Source organism: Leucoraja erinacea, chromosome 7, assembly GCF_028641065.1.
Source record: "Leucoraja erinacea ecotype New England chromosome 7, Leri_hhj_1, whole genome shotgun sequence".
Lineage (NCBI taxonomy): Eukaryota > Metazoa > Chordata > Chondrichthyes > Rajiformes > Rajidae > Leucoraja > Leucoraja erinaceus.
The window spans coordinates 21,707,351-21,728,002 of NC_073383.1; the positions used below are offsets into that span (position 1 = coordinate 21,707,351).

Genomic DNA, 20,652 nt, shown 5'->3' on the forward strand with positions numbered 1-20,652 from the left:
GGCGGTCATATCAACATTGCTTTTACATGGAGTTTTTAAAAAACTTGTTACAATTAGATCTTTACCATTTTTTTTTAACTTTAGACTAGATATAGCGCGAAGATTTTTTCCTCGAAGTATTGCACAAGATTTAGAAATATGAATATCACACGTAATAGGCTAATCGGGCCTCAAATTGTGCAAGACAAAGAAATAATTTCCACTTGAAATACAATTTTGATTTGCTATGTCATTCATTTGTAATACACTATGTAATACATTTGATTTGTTATTCAGCGCTGGAAATGTATTCATATTTGGTTTATATTTCCAAATGTCACGCATTTCTTCGGGGGTACCCTGGTTGGAAGCTGGAAATTGAGTTATATATGAACCTTTTGTTCTACCACCTCTTGTCAGTGGGTACTCATATATGACTATTCAGCTGCTAAATTCTTAGTCTAACAAAATGGCGCCTTTCCTTGGTATCGCTTGGGATTGCTAAGAGTTTTCTTCAGGAAAAACATATCTAATAACCGGGTAGTTTTATAATTGAAAATTACATACATCTTCATGCGAATGAAGAGGATCTCTCTAGTCTTTCAGGTATTAAAACAATAAGAGAAACATCTTTGATATTTAATTATGAATAAAAATCTACAATGCAGCTTGAAAAATTGATCCTTTAGTGATATATAAAACCTGATTAAAAAAAAAATTGTTGAGATCCATAAGCCTGAAAGGAGCTCCCACGATTTGTAATTAATTTAGTTTCTATAACAACCAATCTGTCTGTTATAAGGAACAGTAGTGTTATCATAAATAGCGAGTTTTGATTAATCCAGAACACAATTATTGCTATTTTTGTTTGCTTGTTGGTTGATTTTTTTTTCTTTTTCTTTCTAGGAATGTGGCTGCTTTAGATTTTGGACTGACACAGATCATCTATGGGGCTGAATGTGATCGGCAGAGTCAGAATGGGCACAATCAACTGTTATATTTTATCCTTGCTTGCATATTTTTATGTTGATTTTTTTAATACAAAGCTAATATATAATCTGTTATTTAAGAACGTAATTAGTTTTGGAAAATCTGCAATACTCGACATATTTATACTATTCAAAATAAAATATTGAAAATAATTTTATTTCTTGCACTTCATTAAATTTTCTCCGAACTCATTGTTTTCATTCATGGCATCATGCTGGTATGAACTGAGGTCCATAGTTGACTATGCCTCGGACCAAGAGGATTGTACTAAATGACACGACTTTCCAATTATTTCGTAGCTGCTGGAGATAGCACACATTAGAGTATCTCAGCAGAGTGTGTGTGGATATGTTGGAATTCGAACTAAAACTGCAATTGCTGCAAATCAGTGGAACTAAAACTGTCACTTAAAAAGTCAAACACATTGGACGGAATAGCCAGCGTGTCTTCGTTTTCCAACAAAGACATATGAGGTAAATCTTCCAGCAGATCTAGACGGGGTTCGATTGTAATTTTGTCTAAGTCCTCCAGAGATGGGATACTGAAGCTCTCCGGACTACTGGGGCTTGTTCCAGCTGAGCAGTTCTTCAGTATAGGTAGCAGGCAGTCGGTTTCATCTGAACTCTGAGGGAAAGGATAGTTCTCCGATCCCTCAGTGGGGATCAGAGAGGTACCAACACTGAGCAGATCCCTGCCGATATCGCTCAATGTATCTTTATGTGTAAGACCACATATATCTTGCTTTGTAGTGCTTTCACTGTATAATGAACTCAACATTTTATTTAAAGGTGCCTCAAAACTTCTCGTGGAAAATCCACTCTGATTAACACTGTTGGCAACGTGGCGCTTTGATTCGGCATTTTGGCTTTGTTTGAATCGAGTTTGCCTCTTGTGTTTCATGCGCCTGTTCTGAAACCAGACTTTGACTTGCCGTTCTGTTAAATCGAGGAGAGCTGCGATTTCTACCCTCCGTGGTCTACAAAGGTATTTATTGTAATGAAATTCCTTCTCAAGCTCCAACAGCTGATTGTTAGTGTAAGTGGTTCGTAGTCTCCTGGAACTGTCAAAAGGACTCCCGTTATCCGGCTCATTGAGCTCTTCGTTTTCTGTAACAAATAAAGAAAAGTTTCGATAAATCATCTCAGTTTCCAACCAAATAATCCAGCAACATAAAATGGCCGTCTCCGTGACACCGAATGTTTCCATTAATGGCCCCAAGCAAAGCAATAGAGAGATAATACGGATGCTCTGCTGTAGTATAGTCCAGCTATTGGTAAGCACACACACAAGATCAAAAGAGCTTTACTTTCTGAATCCTGTTAAGAGAAGGCGTGAGCATTTTATAGGCATGACACCTTTCAGATAATTAAACCTTTGCTTCTGCTTCAGAATTGGCCTTTAATTTGAAAATAACAACTGCCTCTGTACGCCAAATTAAAACTAAAATACAAGTAAATATTATTAACCCGACCTTCATTGGAAGAACAAGACGAAACTGATCCTGGCGCGGGGATAGTTTTTTTCTTGTGTTTTTTCTTCTCTCTCATCCACGGGTATTCCAGAGGTTTATCCCTTAACGTGGACCGACCAATGCCTTTTGAAGTGTGGGTTTTCCCATTTTGGTGTGTGTTACCAGGGTCCAAGCTGCAGAAGCTGTGCTCAAAAGGAGGAGGAATCAGTGTCGAATGTGAAAGCGTCGAGTTCTTGATTGATGAACTTTGAAATGTCTCGCTTACAGGAGGCAAGGATGGCAGGCACTCGGCAAGCGACGGCTCACTATTGATAAAACCAACCTCTCGCTCAAATTCGCTGTTCATTTCTGCTCGGGGAGAATCGGTGGAAAATTGCTTATTTGACAATTATTTTGAAAAAAAAATGTATATTTATAAAATATACTGATTGCAAACGCTAAGGGAGTGTGCTATTATTAAACTATGTCTATTGAATAGACGGTCCCGACGTTGAGATGAGGCTGGTTTTATCGTCACATGATCGCCAGAACCAATGGTAAGAGTGGAAAATAAGACCGGCTTTCTCAACGATTCTGAAATATAGTACATGAAGGTGTAGGTAAATTTCCTCTGCCTTTTATAGGTCATATCATGTCGGGGTGGGTATTGAGGAAGTGGTTTTATCAAGTAAGAAATGTAGGGACTACAAAATATTCTTCTCTTGGTGTGTGGCTGTTTCATGGAGCAGAAAGGAACATTTGAGTCGAGTCCTGCTAGCAAATGTATGCAGTCGAGTAATAAACGACAAATCAATTAATCTTCCGAGCTCTGACAAAGATCGCAAGACTCTTCCTTATAGAATAATGGACAGAAGCTGTGGTCAAAGCAGGACCCTGGACAGTTGGAGTTGGCAAACGCAAAAAGGAGAATTACTTGCAGACACACTCTGGATTTTACCATGAATATAAACTAGCATTGTAAACAGTTCTAGCTTTACTTTCATTTTCCCCTTTGGGCCATTAGAAATTGTTTTAATCGTGCAATTTGTTCGGTGTCTGCACAGCCTCAACAAGCACCATTCAATTTTCCCATCTGGAGCAGCGCACCATGTTTACAAACAACTTCCGTTCATTTGTTATTCGTTGCATTCATAAACACCCACAAGCCATTTCTTTAAATCTTCCTGAAGTAATATCTCGGAGACCCTCTCTGAATACAGCTGTCGCCATTTACCAACTTTCCACATTTTGTAACAATATTTGTAAATTATTTGCCACTTCATCCTCCAGGCTGCGGATTATTCTGCAATACATTATTGGCGAATTAGTAAGCACAATATTTGTTATATTTTCCCCCGCTCGCATTCACATAATATTTCATGCTCCAAAAATCGGTCGAAATGCACCATTACATTTCTGTGTGTTATCCCAGTGAATTCGTATCGGTTTTCGGGAATAAGTAGAGTGAGTGGGTGACTTTACTCCCTTCTGCTAGAAAGACAACATTTGGCATTTTTTGACGTGTGGGTGGCTTAATAAGAAAACAAGGCTGAAGGATCCCTTTCCAGCGTTGGCGTTAATGATGACCAACAGCCGCCGAGGAGCTGTTTATTGTGCATTACAATCTGCATTGTACCCACATCCAGCATTAGCTTTGTCATTAGACGTGTTATAATGAAATAAATTAAACGAGGTAAATTAAATTAAGAGAGGATTTAAAGTCCTGTAGTGGCTTTATTGCAATATTCTACACAAGATTGTTAGTTGCTGTCATTCCCCAAAGCGCTGGCGATTTCGAAGCTGGAAGGTAAACAGTTTATTTGCACCTTAAAATAGGGACATGCACTTTTTCACTGCCTGGGGGATATCTTTGTTGCTGAAGGGATTACAACGGCCCTGCTGAGCTTGTGAACAAGATGGCGGTGTATGGGTTGGGGTTGCGGGTGTGGACAGAGACGGCAGTCAGCGGCCGGGAGCCCCTACGGTTCCCACGGCACTCGCTGCCCAGCTCAGCACTGGGCCAACTAAACCGGGTAGCATCGGATGTAGCAGACAGCCACCGCCGCCTCCCTAACACAGTCACATTCTGCACATTAATTCTCTGGAAATGCGGGGTCCACTTGAATTGCAGTGAAATTAACTTTATCTTTAAATCTATATCAATGGAAATATTTAATGTGGCACAAACGATTGATATTTAGGAAAAGTAAAACAAGGGATAATAGACAGTCTTCATCAATATATCATTAAGGATATTATTTTTCGCTCTAGTTACATTCTACTGCTGTTTTGTCACATTTTTCTCCTCCTTTCTTCCATTATTTCTATGTCCACGTTGTATTTTCTGTGTCCGTCTCTTAATGTTTCTTTTGAATGCAGCAGCATTACATTTCTGAGTGAAACAAAAAGTCATATTTGCCCATGATGTCGCTTTTGAACATGATAGTCTATTTTTTTTTTTAAATCCCAAAAGCACAGGGGAAGCAGCACGGCACAAACAGCTCAGATCCCAACCTTTGACTGTAGTCCGCTTGTGGTGTGTGATTTGGAAGTACGGAGACAAGATGGCGAGGTGGTGTAGTGCAATCATAAATGAGGGCTACATGTTTGTTCAAAGAACACCGTTTTATTCTAAATATCTGTTGAAATAGTACCAGACAATTGAAATAAAGTATTCTTATAGAAATGTGTTGTCTATCCTGTAGTGTCACATTTTCTCTGATTTACTACAGTCATAACTCACAATTTGCTTTCAGAGATAATCCTTACATAATCTACAAACACCAGCCACTGATACAACTGCTCAAGAAACTATCCTCTGATCTAGTTTTAACCCAGGTTTACTAAAGAGGAGAAATATGATTGTAACAGACATGGATCAAACAGGTCAAAGTCAGATTGTATAAGCTCTATAAATTTCACATAAATACATTAAGTCAAGGATAAATAAGTCATAGAAAAATCTTTTTTTTTGATATTGACTTTAAATAATAAATACATATTGATGACGTTGAATGTAGTTTGTTCATTACTGAAAAGTACATAGCTGAAGTTCAGGGCAATAAGACCAGTTACAGACAAAATACCACCAAAGTGGACTGTATAGAATACCAGTCTTTAAAATTCACATTAAGAAGGGTTTGCTGAAGACTGACTTGGTATGTCTTACCTTCATAAGCACCTATTTCAAGCAATTGTTCCTCTATTTGCATTCTGTATTATGCTAGGATCTTATTGAAAGGGATGGCTGATGTGTAGACCCTTAAATAAACACAGAAAAGCAAGGTGGTGGATAGAAAATGAATGATTGACAAATACTGTGGCAGTCTCATAGCAGGAGAATATCTGATACAAATGAGGTAATAAAAAAGCGAAGTACCATCGCTTGGCAGACCGTACTAGTCCGTTACAGATGCGTTAATTTGGGTGCTTCTTGAATTCTTCCCTGAGCTGTGTGATGAGTAGTCAGATCCGTGTAGGTGGGATGAGGATCGCATGGTCCATGGTGGTGATTGCCTGCTATTTGAGCAGCACAGTTATAGTCCACAGTGGCTGATGAAGGATGAGGAAGATGGCTAAGGTTGAACATTGGCCCAGAAGCTGGCATTGAATCAACAAAGTTTCCTCCTACATACACAGGGCTGCCTTGCAAATTATGGTTGGCAAAGCTACCATTGCCCTGTATAGTATGATGGTCATACTCTGTGCCTGGGTACCTTTTCTGCTGGGGTAAGCAGCTATTGAGAGGAGCTGTGTAAGCAGCCAAGCCATACATATTTTGCTGAGATTTGGTGAATGATGTTGGAGAATGAGTTTCATAATTTAAACTGTTGACAGTGGTGAGCTGGTTTGAGAATCCAATATTATTTGGAGCATTTAAAAGAGGACTTCTGTCTGGAGACTGTCCAATGGGTGAGTGCATGATCCCTTTGGCCTTTTGATCTTTTTTATACTTCATTCTTCGGTTCTGGAACCAAATCTTTATCTGACGTTCAGTTAGATTTAATAAATTTGCCATTTCAACTCGGCGAGGGCGACACAAGTAACGATTAAAATGAAACTCCTTTTCCAGTTCCACCAATTGTGCACTGGTGTAGGCGGTACGGACTCGCTTGGAAGCTGGACCCGGTGGGCTTTTATCCTCACAATTGTCTCCTACAGGATGAAAATATATTAATAACTCTACATAAATATACGTACATGCATTTTCCATTGAGAACTTTATTGGAATTATTTTGCACTGAATGATATATCCTTTATCCTGTATCTATACACAGTTTTCATTGACTGGGTAGCATGCAAGAAAAAACCTTTCCACTGTACCTCATTACACCAACCAATAATAAATTAAACTAAACTAAAACAAAATAAAGCAAAGTAAAGTAAACTAAACTAAGAACTCTGCAATATAGTTGCTCTAACTTGAAACTAATATGGTCAAGGGGAAAAAAACTGGGCTTGTACTTCGGTAAAGGTAGCAATAATAAACTAAACTAAACTAAACTAAAGTAACTTAAATGATAAACTCTACAATATGGTTTTTCCAACTTTAAACTAATATATTCAGAACAAAACTTGTCTTTTCCCCTCTAAACTACTCCACTTTGCCAGAGTAGACTATCTAGCAGTATAATAATGACCTCACATAATAAATATAGTAATTTGCAACAGTCCTAGAGTATTCCATAAATGTGAATAACTTTGGACTATCTTGGGCCCAGTGCAGAGAGTGCATTCTGTAAATGCAAATTGTTTAGCTTCACTAATATTTGCACCAAATTCCAAATGCAATTTTGGGAGATTCTTCCAGTAATGTCTTGAAAATGTCAAAATATGACTTTTTTACAAGAATTAATCTTTATGAGAATAGGCACTTTAGAAAATACCATGAATATTGCTGAATAAGACTACCATATTGTTCAAGCTTGCATTTATTATGTCTGAAAATAGACACAAAAAGCTGGAGTAACTCAGCCGGACAGGCAGCAACTCTGGAGAGAAGAAATGGGTTGAGACCTTTCTTCAGATAACTGGGGTTAACTAATTAATCCATTCCAAAAAAAAAATATGTAGAGAAATGAAAGGCCCTTTTTATGGATAGTTTGGTTAGTAAAAGTTAGTTGCAATTGCAAGTATGATGTAATGATGCAATGACCAGTAGTCAAGATGTGTATTTTATTTTATTCTATATATCAAACAATATATAATTATTGTCATTTAAAGCACAGTGATACCAAATGAGGCTTCTCATTAGAATCTAATTAGGATAAGAAGTATATTATCCAGTGCAAGCATATATTTGACTCTGGCTAGGTCAAATGCTTTCAACCTTCTGAATTTTCAGCCATTCTAAATCAGCGTAAATATAAGATGTTAACATTTGTTCAAATTGATGGAGATATAAAACTAATAAAAGTCCCATCCTTCCATTTATATATTTTGTTAGAGGAATTATTTGAGCCATTTCCAAGCATTACACAAAGTAGAATGTCACCATGCAATGTTTGACAACAAAACTGAAACATTTACATGTTCTTGTAAGTTCCTGCCAATCTACATTCTCAGTTAATTATATCAGCAAATGCTATTTATTCAACTGGATCTTAGTTTGAGTCCATCATTACTGAAATAAATAGATTATTAAATACAAAAAATATGCTCAACGTTGATAAAAAACGGGATGATTCTTTTACCCTTTTCAACAATTGCTTGCAACATGGAAGGAAAATGCTCTCACCTCCATGTGACATTTTTGGCAAGCTACTCCCACCCAAGTGTGACATTCTTTGATAAACCTCCCCGTTTTTAAGAAGCTTCATGCAGATTAGAGCTGAGAAAAGCACAAACAGCTGAAAGATACCTGCAACTGTGCAGTTGTTTTTCTGCTTGGTATTTTGACGAGATTCTTTCATCCATGGGAAGATTTGCTTGGTCAGGGTAGCAGGCGGACCGCTGGAAGAATTTGGAATGGACTTGGTTCTTTTCTGAGTCGCAGTGTTGCTTCCATTTGGCGAGGGTGGCAAAGGAGGAGGTTGTTGTGGCTCACTAATGCTTGGAAGTTGGGCAGTGCCTTGATTGCTACTTGTTCTCATACAACTGCCATTGATATCAGTGGACTTATGGGTTGGGGCTCTGGCACTGGATGTCTGAACTGGGCATGTTGAGTTCTGATAATCACCATCAACCGATGGTGGTGGGTAGGTTTGATGACCAGAGCTGTAGTTGTATGTATTTGATTTTTGGTAAGAGTAACCACTAAATATTCCAGAGTTGTCATAATAAGTTGTTTTTTGCATCTCGCTATTTTGAAATGACAGGGTCTTGACACCCTTATCGAATAGCATTGACACCTTTGATCACACGGCACGTTTACCACAATCGACAGAATGCAACGTTCCTGGATGGTGTGAAACAAAACATAATAAAAATGAAACATCAGAATCATAGTTTATTCAATGCATAAACTAAAATAAAATATCTCATAAATAACATTTAGCATTACTGCCATTAACAGACTTGTTAATTTCCTCTCCTACAACTTTAAGAATTATTATTTCATGGGGCAATTAGTAAGTTGGCGAAATCCAAAGTACTTTATTTGACAATTTCACAGAAATCATCATAATTTTCTAATGGATTAAAGAGTTGGTGCTTTCCTGTGTTGGAAGCAGTTAGTTTCAATTTTGTATATAGCTCTTAGTGATAATTTACACCAGCCATATAAAATGCTTATAATTCAAATTATATATAAATTATTACTATTGCATTCCACTTCTTCAGCTATCAATTGTTATTATTTGAATTACACTGCATTATCCAATTACAACAATCCACCACAGACAAATTACCCTTTCATAAGGGCAGTTCATTTTCATTCATTTTCATTCATTTACCAAATAATATTATAAAGGAATGTTAAGAAAACTGATGAGCTCTGCCATCTGAAACGCATCACATCATGAAGAAACCAACCAAAAAACAAACGGTCTGCTATTTTCCTATTGAATATCCCCATAGTGAATGGAAGGCTAGATATGCCCCTGTCATGCTTGATATGACTGGATTTCGGTAGGACACACAGTGCTATTCCAGTTGACTTCACTGATTGAGGCCATTTTTATAATGGTGAGAAACAAAAAGGCCCCTCTTAAAAAGAGCGAAAAAACCACAGTCACAGGCGAGTTATTTGCCTGCAGCATTTGCTGTGGGTACAGACCGTTTTATTCTGTGGCCCGGACGCTGTAACGCACGACATGATGGATCGGACCAGTTCCAAAACCTGAAAAACCAGCGAAGTGTCCCCTCACCATTGTTGCCTTCTTTTTCTTCAACGTAAGAAAGGTTTGTTTTAAGCGATTTTTTTTCTTTCTGCTACACGTTTTGCTTTATGACAGGGATAGGCATTGTAGTTAAAGTATAACTAGCATCTATTCAAACTCTTTGTTCTAATTAAAACAGAGAAACAACTAAGTCAGCATTTCACAATTGCACTCTGCTGTTTCCAGCATCTGTCTATGAAATAATATACTATTGGATAAACTTATACTAACATATAGAAAAATAGATAAAAACATAAGCGCGCAAAACTGAAAGAGCAAAATCAGCGAATGACTGACTGTATTTTATAACATTAAACATCATCTTTAAAGTCAACAGACGGTTTATGATACTGGAACTGATTGCAGACAAAGGTTAGACTTTTGAAACTGGCTAAATAAACAATATTACAGATAAAGAAACTGAAAGATCATAATTTATAATGTTAATTTTAAATATATATTTATACATATACTTTCTCTCGATCCTAGTGCCAATGAAACAAACATTGTTTAGTTATTTGTAACGGCATCAGTAAGCTAATTATATTTAATTTATCGCAAATTCTTGGCAAAAGCCCTTTTGCACGAAATTAACCTAAGGTAGTAAGAAAACCTCCCAAAAGGCCGGTGAGTGAGTGAACTGGGCGGTGGGGGCGTGGGGGGCGTACGGGGAGGTAATGGTGGAGTGTTGGGCGGTTGGTTGTTGTGGTCAGCAATAAAATCAAGCCCCTTAGATTGAGGCGAATGGCTAGTTCCCGGTTAGACCGCCGTAAGTTATGTATTAAATTAAAAAGTTATAGGTGTGATCAGAATTAGATCGTCACAAATCACATTAAAACAAATCGCAGTGAAATGCATAAAGTTGAAACATAACACGATTATGAGTGATCTGGGATTTAAGTTTTGAATATAACACTTAGTCTATAAAACTATTTAAATAAAACATTGTTGTATAAATCGTCACAAATATTGGACGTATGACTTATCTGGCTACTATATCACGTCACAAATAGATTTTCTATTCATTTGGAGAAAAAAAAGCCTTCAGCCATACAAGACCTGACATTATAATGAAATATGAGGTTTATGATCCGCGGCCTCCAATGTAGAAACTCGGCACACGTGCACACATCTATGCTGTTCTTTTTAAAAAAGCAATTCATTTTTCCCCTCTTTCCTGATCTGCGTTGCCCGTTTACATATACTTTATTGTATTCTGTTACCCAGCTTTCCCGTGGTATCCATGCTCGCCATTTTAGCTTCATACATTTGGCATTAGATTTCTGCCCTTTGTTTGGCTTTTTAATCTGAAATCTAATTACATTTCTATTTGCCCCACCCCGTCTCCCCATCTAATCAGCGTTATGTGTGTGAGATAAGAAGGTAATACTGTTTACTCCCATGGGCTCTGAACCTTCGCCACCACAACCGGCAACGTTTGTAGTTCATTTGGAAGTACTATCTTCAGAAAATCAAAACTAGCATTAATATAAAGGCAATGTGGGGCAGGGGAGGGGGATGTGGGGGGGGGGGGGTGGGAGGGGGGGCGGTGGTGAAGCTGCAAATCTGGCTCAGATATACCAACTGCTTGTGAACTCTGCTTGAACCTAAATCGCAGCCACGGGCCATAAATCACTTGGACAATGGTCAACTGTTTCTGCGTTCATCTTTCAGATCTTTCTTACCTTACATGTTTTCCAAATGCAAGGGTGCATCACCTAATACAAGGCTTTGATAAGCAACACCTTGGTATGGACCATCACTTTATTTCGCTGCATTCATAGATACATGGTCTACAATCGTGGAACCCGTGGCAGAAAATATAAAGTAGCAATTTATTAAATCTGTCTTTTGTTGACATAAGTGTAAAATGTTAGTTAAGAAAACTGGAAAAGCGAAGGAGGGAATAGTGCTGTTCCAGTAACGGGTGGAGGCCAATGAGCTACATTTCCATTCCCCATTGTCGAAAATCTCAAGTCCCATGTGGAGGGCGGTGTCACATTTAACTTTTGTGACTCGATACGCAAGAAAACATCAAAATCACGCCATTTGTCACGTTTTTTTCCAATCTGTAGCCGATGTGCTCTAACCAACAATGTAATCGTTATGTGCTTACGATCGGGCATCTGATCAGCAGTTTTATCAACCAAACTACAAGCAAATACTAATTTCCCGTCTATTTTAACTTTTGTCGCTCTATTTCTCAATAGAGCACAGAGTATCCTAAGAATGTCAAAGCTATGTCATAAGGGTGGGCAATTTAATGTTATTAAGAAGGCAGAGTTCTCACAGTGCATATCAAAGCACCTGTCAATATGTGCTACGCAACATTTATGGCAGCGTGTTACATAGCCGTAAACTCTTCATTCCACATTCCACAAGGGGGGGGGGGGGGGGGGGGACACTTTCCAAAGAGTTGGTATCTTCAGAAGTGTAAAGTAGATAGAGCGTAGGAGGAAAGACCAGAAAAAGAATGTCCATACTCCGCAAGTTTCTTACCTACGAGGCGTTTCGCAAGTTCTTGCAGGATTTTATATAAGGCATTGAAAGTGCTCCAGGAATTTTAAATACGTTGTTGGTGACAAACTTTTCACATGTAGCAGAATCGCGTGGTTGGAGCTGGAGGATCTGAAACTTGTCTTTGATAAATGCAAGCTGGGAGCACATTTGAAATCAAATACTTGATTTCAGGTATGAAGTCAGAAAAAAAGGGGGAAATTGAAAACCAATTTGTTTTTGTTTTGTAATACATAGTGACTAGCGGGCGCATTCAGTGTAAACTGTGTGGTGAGTTTAACCGTAGCTTTTATACAAATTACTTAATCGTTGGGATATGTTTTGTTAAAATTCCTACGAAAATATGTATTGCCTTCAGCTATTACTCGCTGGAAGGTGATTATTTTTGGAATGTAACGACATTGATTGTGTCTACATTCTGCGGGTCATTTCTGACAAGGCATTCGGCTGGATAGGCAGGCAAATCTGCCCATATTTCAAGTTGAATCACGCAATCCCCAACAAATCCGCGGTTAGTCCCTGAAGCGTCCACATTTAAAAACTTATATTTAAATTGAAATGATTTGCTTAGTCTACCCATGACACTGGTACAGCAACTTAGACAGTTAGAAAGATTACATTAAACAACCCTATAACCCGATTCCCCCTTCAACTTATCTTTATAACGTTTTTTTCCTACGTTGTTTTTTGTCGGTAAACACATCTACAATAGACTGCCAAGATTACATGAATCATGTGGCCCTTTTATCAAAACTACATCATGGTCTGATTTTATGAGGCCACCGTGTAATTTCATTGAATTGTAAACTAGGTATTTCGGGTAACCAAGAATGACAAGAGATGTAAAAGCACAGAAGCTGATAAAAGCTGCGCTGCAATTTTAATTTTAACGAGAAAGATTAAGCAGCGGTGTTGCTATAGAACCGGACCTATAGTAACGGGAGTGGGAGCGTGGGGGAGCAACATCACAGTTCGAACGAATCACTTTCCAAGACTTCATAAATCTCTCTACTAGATAGCTATTGCAGGCTTAACGGAACGGGCTCAGGTTTAAAGACTGACTACAAACATCGCTCATTCTGTGCATTAAGAATAGCAGTGAGGTGGTGAGCTAAACAAATGTTCATTTTGCTCTTATTTTCAATCCATTAACTCAAGTGTGGGCCTACATGATCTACATTTTAAAAGTATCAATAGATGCAAGCCAACTTTGAGAATTAAGCATTATGTTTCCTGTACAAAGTAGAAACAGTTTCATAGCGGGCAACTGCTGAAGAGACCTACAAAGAGAATTCAGAGTTCGCGTCCCTGCCTGTTCAACGTGTTTCGTTGCCGTTTTATGTTTTTTTTTACTGGCCATGGCATAAAATTACGAATCACGAACTAGTTCTCCATTGGCAAATCTCAGTTACACACAGAACCCAAAGCAGGACCGATGCAGTGTTGTTCAAAGCGTAAAAAAGCAAAAATCGAACAACTCACCACACTCAATGTTTCTATCTGTTTTTCTTTGTATTGAATTTGGAATTTGTCCTGATTGACCACAGGCCGCTGGCTTTGTTCTGAAAGAAAATGTAATTACAGGTTTTTTTTTTCAAATGCATTAATAATATTTTTGTATATCACATATATTTCAGGCCACCTCCCCGGATACTATCAAAGAACACAACAATCAGCAGGTTGCGAAGACTTTAATAAAATGGATGTTTTATTAAGAAGACATTAAGAAGACATAAAACAATGTTTTTTGTGGGCTTTTATAAAATAACGAATGCGTTTGATTGGCTTTTAAACGAAAGCAGAAATAAACTAAGCATCAGCTTTTTTCCTTCAGAAATTATAAACAGAGTGTTATTGGTTGCATTGTTGTGATAAATGACCGCGAGTCACGTTTTCGATGATTTTGTTTTGAAAAGTCAAAGAACGAGTTTAGCGAGATTTGGTGACAGTAAATATTAGAATCCCATTTTTTTTTGAAGGCGGTGATATTTGACAAATACTGCTTCATAAGGATCTTAATACCACAACCTATACTTTAAGACAAGCTGTGTCCCTAATTCAAATTGTTATTGCAGAATGGTAAATCTATGGATAGCATTGAGCATTTCAGGTCCAACTGTCAATTACAGAATCAGCATTGTGCCTGAAGGGTGAATGTGTACACTTTACGAGAACAAATCTATCTGTAGTGGCCCTTTAATAGAAGCTGGGCCTGAACAACGCACGGAATAAAAATCTCCAATTTGTATCGTGTGATCTTTCAGCTTCGTCTAACCTACACCGACCTGACGATATCAGCATGCCTCTGTTAGATATTTATTTCTATTCCGTTCATGTTTAGCTATGTGTATTTACTGAGGAGGGGGCGGGAGGGGGGGGACTGCCGCTGTAGTCGAACATTTTAACATAAACGCACAAAACAATACAAATATGGAGGATTGCAAGAAGGAGCCTGGCGCCATATATAAAACTCATGAATAATGTATCATATTGACAGACGGTTATGCTTTGTCATTGGGATACCAAACATCACGTACGTATTATTTTATATCGATTGGGCATATTCATAATATAGCCAAGAAACAGCTTGGTTATACAAAAAGTCACTAAAATGCATTAACAGTGCACTCCTGGAGCTTCCAAATAGACTCCAAATTCCAGTGAAAGAGGCAGAGAGAACATACGCCGCTGAAGTCGTGCAAAAATTGTACCACTCAATTTTATATCAATTTAAAATGCATGCTTTAATCTAGAACTAAATTTAAGAAAAAAAAACAGCAACTGTGGCAGATCAAATGCATAAAGAAATCCCAGTCATTAGCTGACAAAATGTAAGAGTCATAAGCCTTTGAAATGACCTTTGGCATGTACAGCAATAACTCACCGCTTAATGAACAACCAACGGAAGCGCCTCCACTAGCTCACAATACAGCCCATCACACAACTTCACCATGGTTTCTCTATCCCTCCTTAATCCTACTAAGACGCAGCACCTTACAAACTAGCCTCACCAACTTGTGTCGATATAATTTGAAGTTAGAAGAGGATCCAAATCACAGTCGCCAAGGCATTAGGTCCTGGGTCCAATGCCTCCCACCATAATGTGTGTAATGTATTCACGTGGCCACACGTCAATTTATAAGCTTTTATTTCTCTGTAATGACTGGAAGTAAGTATTTGCAGAGTAAACTCGCCACTTTACAAGGAACCAGTGAGCTGCTCAAACTTTAAACTATTGGTTACTTTCAGATGGTTTTGAGAAATGTGCTGGAGCGAGGTCTGTACGGTAAGTTTTTAATCATCTTGCTTACTAATTTGGCAGAAGTGCGAGCGAGCTCTTCTATTACGGCCCTAGAACCTTAAAGGCAATCGAATCGTGTAAATGACGTTGGTGGAAAGAATACTAACAGAAAAGTTTTGAAAACTTTCTCTCACTTTACTAAATTGCCAGACTAGGTTTGCAGCGGGGGATAAAAGTTGAAAATAGTGATGTGCTTATTAGTTGTACTGCTCACCAGAACATAATGTAGCCGAGTGTAGTTCTAAATCCAAAGCAGTTACTGTACTGGGGTCTGAAAAAGTTTTCGACTTTATTCAGAGATGAAAAGGTGAAGGGTAGACTATCAGACAGACGTTGATATTTACCATGGCGAGAGCTGAGGAGAGGTTTATTGAAATTTTAGGTGAAGTTATAAGTGAGTGGCCCCATCGAGCAAAATGAAATGCTACTCACAGTAATTGGATTTAGCTGACTAACATGGCAGTCCGGCAGCTTCCAGGCATGCAGCAATGAAAAATGTTCCAGTCAAAAGTTTTTTTAACCGACCGAAGAGGAGCGCTCTCTCTCTCTCTCTCTCTCCCTCCCTCTTTCTCTCTCTCTCTCTCTCTCTCTCTCTCTCTCTCTCTCTCTCTCTCTCTCTCACACACTCTCTCTCTCTCTCTCTCTCTCTCTCTCTCTCTCTCTCTCTCTCTCTCTCTCTGTGTCTCTTTCTCTTCTCCCCCTCTCTCTCTCTTACACACACACACATCCACCCCCCACACACAGACACCCACCCACACACACATAAACACACGCACACACACCCACCCACAACGAATAAAACACAGTACCACACACCCACCCACCCATACACCCACCCACCACCACACACACACACACACACACACACACACACACACACACACACACACACACACACACACACACACACACACACACACACACACACACACACACACACACACACACACACACACACACACACACACACACCACACACACACATAAACACACACACACACAACGATTCAAACACAGTACCTGTGAATATTCTGAGAAAATGTCCCAAACAGATACACACAAATAGATACACATAAACACATTGACGTAAGAAAATAATGGACCTCCATTCACAATAACTATTAATACAACAGTAATTTTAATGCGCGCTTTTGAGGAGAAACTTCAAACACCTTTGACCGTACGTTACATCCACATTAAAAAAAACATCTTGCGTGCCATAATTATATTAAGGAATCATGTATAAACGTGGAAAATACAATGCATTCAATATTTTAAGACTGGGAAGTAACACAGCTGAATTCTACATAATATTTAACAACTGTAAGTGAATGCGTTTCTAGAACTGGAAGGAAAAACTACATTAACATTTAACATTTAATTACAATGAAATGAACGTCTAATCAGCAACAAATGGGGTCAAAACAGGACTGTTTTGTCTTTTTCAAGAATTGGCCAAAAATAAAGTGTTTAATTACAAAAATATTGAATGTAATGAATTACAGAGACTATCCTCTGGCAGGACCGTAATAAGTTAAAAATAATACTCGATCTCTTGTACTTAATAAAATGTGAAATACTGTTATACCAAGTTCTTCGAAATTCACAAATTGTTTTCCTTGAACGACAATAACCTTAATTGAGAAATAATTTATACAGGCTGCTGCAATAACTTTACCCCGCAATATATTTGTGAAAGGCATAAATCACGGAAGACTGCAGCCTGACGATAAGCTAGAGACAACAAATTATTGTGATTTACGATCTAAGTTTGCTTGTGACAGTTTGAAAAGTTCCCTGGGTTTCTGTGCCTTTTTATTTCGTTTTCATTTTACCTAAAACTGCCGAATCAGCTAAAATACAGCCACAAGACAAATCTGAGACTGCTCTGGTTTGCCCGATCTGACCTTTCTCAAATGGTGCACTTTCGTGAAACAGCAAATATGTTCCTTAAAATCGACTTTCCTTGCTACAAAATCATTTTTCTGATCTACGACTGAAATGGAAGCAATGCACGTTTGTATCAGAATTTCATACAATTTGGAAATAACTATATGCCCTTCTGATGCCGGGATTATGCAAACTTACTGCTAAAGGTTGCATTTTATCAAACGATTGCTTACCTGTGTGTCAATTTATCATATATCTGTGCTTCCCAAACATAATCTGTTACCCTGCAGCTGCGAATAATATCCTCTGCCGTTTGTCTGCAGACAATGCTGTCTTAAACTAGATCTTGCAGCTTTACAGACATTTCGATACGAAAAGCAGACTGTATTCCCGATAGAAATGGCTTCAGTCTCAGAAACAACTACCAATAAAAACGGCGTACAGAGGTGTTTTTGCTTTAAATCTAAATCGAGATTTCATAATCGAGCAATCAACGAGAAAGTGGTCTTTACAAACCGGTATGTATTCCTTTTAAAATGTTGCCTTTTATGAATTTTATAGTACAACGGATACCTTTTATAATCAGAAAATATAGGCGCTGCCTTAAAATACAGGCATGTTTGTTCACGTGATCTGTGTTACCAGATTGTTCTGATTGAGCCAGTAACTTAAGCCAGCGTTACCTCACCAGCATCTCTTTAATATGGATAGTTAGGAGCTTTGAGTCACTTCTTCCATGAACACTAATGGGAAGTTAAATGAAAAAATGATATTCTGACCCTTACTTGAAAAAGGATAGTATAGTTAGACTTCACTGGCATCGTTTTTCCGAGCACGTTTACCAAAGTGAACAATAGATTTGTGTGTTATTGCTATTTCGCCGTCTCGGGGGCTATATATTGTACATTATTATTCCTTCTCGGTGCATTTAGCTAATTATTGCATGGCTTTCTTCAACTATAAAAAGAAGGATTTTTTTTGTCGGATCAGATTTCGTAAATAAATGTAATCGGGGCAAAGCATTGACATAAATGACTTGTCTCAGTGTGAAATATTTCTGATATTTTTAAAGCGCTATTTACAAATTGATCTCAAGACATAAGCATGGAATGATAAATTCAGCAATGGCGGCAAAATAAGCTAACGTTTGGACAAGTATTGTGAAGTGTTCACAACAGTCCGGGGAAGCAATAGGGATTTCCTATTTGTCCGGGATAGGCAATGAAGCGGTTAAGAAGATACTTACAAATATAAAACTACGAATAGATAAGATTTTCTCGTTCATTCTCAGCTACTTTCTTTCCGGGGAGGACAAATTAATCATCGTTCTGAACTAGAGATTTATATGGTTGAAATTGATGGCGGTAGAACAAGAACTAATGCGGGGAATTTTCCCTTTCTCTTTCAGGCGAGGCATTTTAAACCACAGGAGCCGGTGGGAACTGAGCGCTGGAAATGATTCATTCAGCTTCTGATCTTATTTTGTATTTTCCCTCCTGCAATTGTTTTGTTGAATGATAATGTTTTTAGTTCTGCAATATTAATTTTCAGTTGCATTTTGTCGAACTGCTTAATATTTCTGTTAAATGCTATGCGAAACTATTTTAACCTCTAAAACATTTGTCTGTAATGTAATCGCAATAAAAAACATTTCTATTGACAGTAATGCATGACCTTATTGCACCTTGCGCTGGCTTAACGCAACATTTATCTAAATTACTTTACCCTCGGTGGCTCTATATGGTCGTTATAGAAATATTGCTTAGCAATTACGGCATTATAAATTATTTAAAAGGGAAATAAAACGGTTACATCTCACTGTTTAGCTAAATAATCACTTTCCTCCACCAAAACTGTGCTGAGCAAGTTCCATTCTTTATCTTCTGACCACCGTTCATAAAATGAAGACTATGCTATGTGAATTTGTAAAGAGAATTAAACCTTAATACCGTTAAAAAAAACACTTGGGTCTTGGGAAATAGCTCCTGTTTTATTATGTTCGACCCCACAAATGTAAATAGACCATTTTATGCCTTCGCTGATAATTTTATGAGGAGACTTAAGAGAAAAAAACAACTAAGTGCTAATGCTTGCCACTGTGAGAACTGGGCTTTACGAGGAATATAATCAAACGGGGGTTCGAAGACGTCTTCGATCACAGCATATGTTCATAGAGCAATAAAATGGAGAGATTTACAATCTTCGCCTGGCCTCGGCAGCCTTGCGCCCTTTCACGAATTACGACTGGTGATTTATAACAGGGTTGGAAGTTGTTGACCCTCCACACCATAATACTTTATTTCGATTTAATGAAAAAGTTGTAATTAAACCGTTTTCATTGATTCTTGTCTGCCTGGTTCTTTGCTGGATCAGAATTTAAGGGCAGGGAATACTGAGTTGTAGTGAGTTTAAAAAAAAACACCAACTTGGCTTCACAACCGCAGATTTGTCATCGGCGAATAACTGAATTAATAGGTTATTGTTTTAATGCATAATTTATTTAAAAAGGAAACGAACGTCGACTTTACACACGTGACGACAGCACAAATTCAATTTCCAGAAGTGCGATATGACAAAACGAACGGAAGCAATAAATGCGGCGGTTCATATTGTAAAATATCTCCAATCAATTTAATAAAATCCTTTTTCAAAGACATCTGTATTTGCCACGGCAATTTATACAGTTTAATTACACCTTTAGAGCGGGGTGGAGGAACGGCGCTGTCAAAGCATGCCACTAAACCCAACAGTGTAATTTACAGTTATTGAAGAATATTTATTGGTATGTTGCGAGTACTTTCGCTGCTGATTATGGTGATACGGTTTGCAGATTCCTTTCCCTTTACTTCAGAGCAAGTTTAACATTTCTCCTCGGTGTTGTACCAGAAAATGTTTACTGATAATACCTAATTATAAAATTATTGCATGTCACTGTGTGGAAAAGACAAGCTTGGAATAAAGAGCCCAGATCAGACTTGTACATTGCTGCATCGGATTATTTATAATATATGTAAAGCATACTTTAATGCAGTTCCACGCACTCACAGAGATTCAGAAAATCAGAACTGTGTTAATTTATCACCTTATAAAATGCACCCATGTTTGTTCTTATTCAGGGTATCAATCACTCCCATTTATTCTTTAAATGAGTCTAGCGCACAAGTATAGTTTTGTGAATACTCCTTTAGTCCACTAGTCTAAGAAAT

The 20,652-nt window shown here is 38.0% G+C and overlaps 2 protein-coding genes and 1 long non-coding RNA gene across 5 annotated transcripts in view; 1 reads left to right on the top strand and 2 right to left on the bottom strand.

The window, feature by feature from the left end:
- Positions 1-1,332: 1,332 nt before the first annotated feature.
- LOC129698716 (homeobox protein Hox-A2-like) lies at positions 1,333-4,609 on the bottom strand. Its single transcript, XM_055637917.1, has 2 exons — positions 2,441-4,609; positions 1,333-2,075 (listed from the first exon to the last, which is right to left on the bottom strand). The coding sequence occupies exons 1-2, from the start codon at positions 2,784-2,786 to the stop codon at positions 1,333-1,335; spliced, it is 1,089 nt and encodes a 362-aa protein (XP_055493892.1). The 5' UTR covers positions 2,787-4,609.
- A 48-nt stretch (positions 4,610-4,657) lies between these two features.
- The window catches only part of hoxd3a (homeobox D3a), a 38,729-nt gene continuing 22,734 nt past the window's right edge, over positions 4,658-20,652 (bottom strand). For all 3 annotated transcript variants that reach the window (XM_055637914.1, XM_055637915.1, XM_055637916.1), the window contains 3 exons: positions 13,738-13,817; positions 8,280-8,816; positions 4,658-6,574 (listed from right to left, as the gene is read on the bottom strand). In XM_055637914.1, coding sequence (XP_055493889.1) covers positions 5,826-6,574; positions 8,280-8,763 — 1,233 coding nt within the window. In that variant the 5' untranslated portion in view covers positions 8,764-8,816; positions 13,738-13,817 and the 3' untranslated portion in view covers positions 4,658-5,825. The remainder of the gene's footprint in view (positions 6,575-8,279; positions 8,817-13,737; positions 13,818-20,652) is intronic.
- On the top strand, positions 15,365-20,617 carry LOC129698719 (uncharacterized). Its single transcript, XR_008723709.1, has 3 exons — positions 15,365-15,541; positions 17,770-17,964; positions 18,855-20,617. It is a non-coding gene; the product is annotated as an uncharacterized LOC129698719 (long non-coding RNA).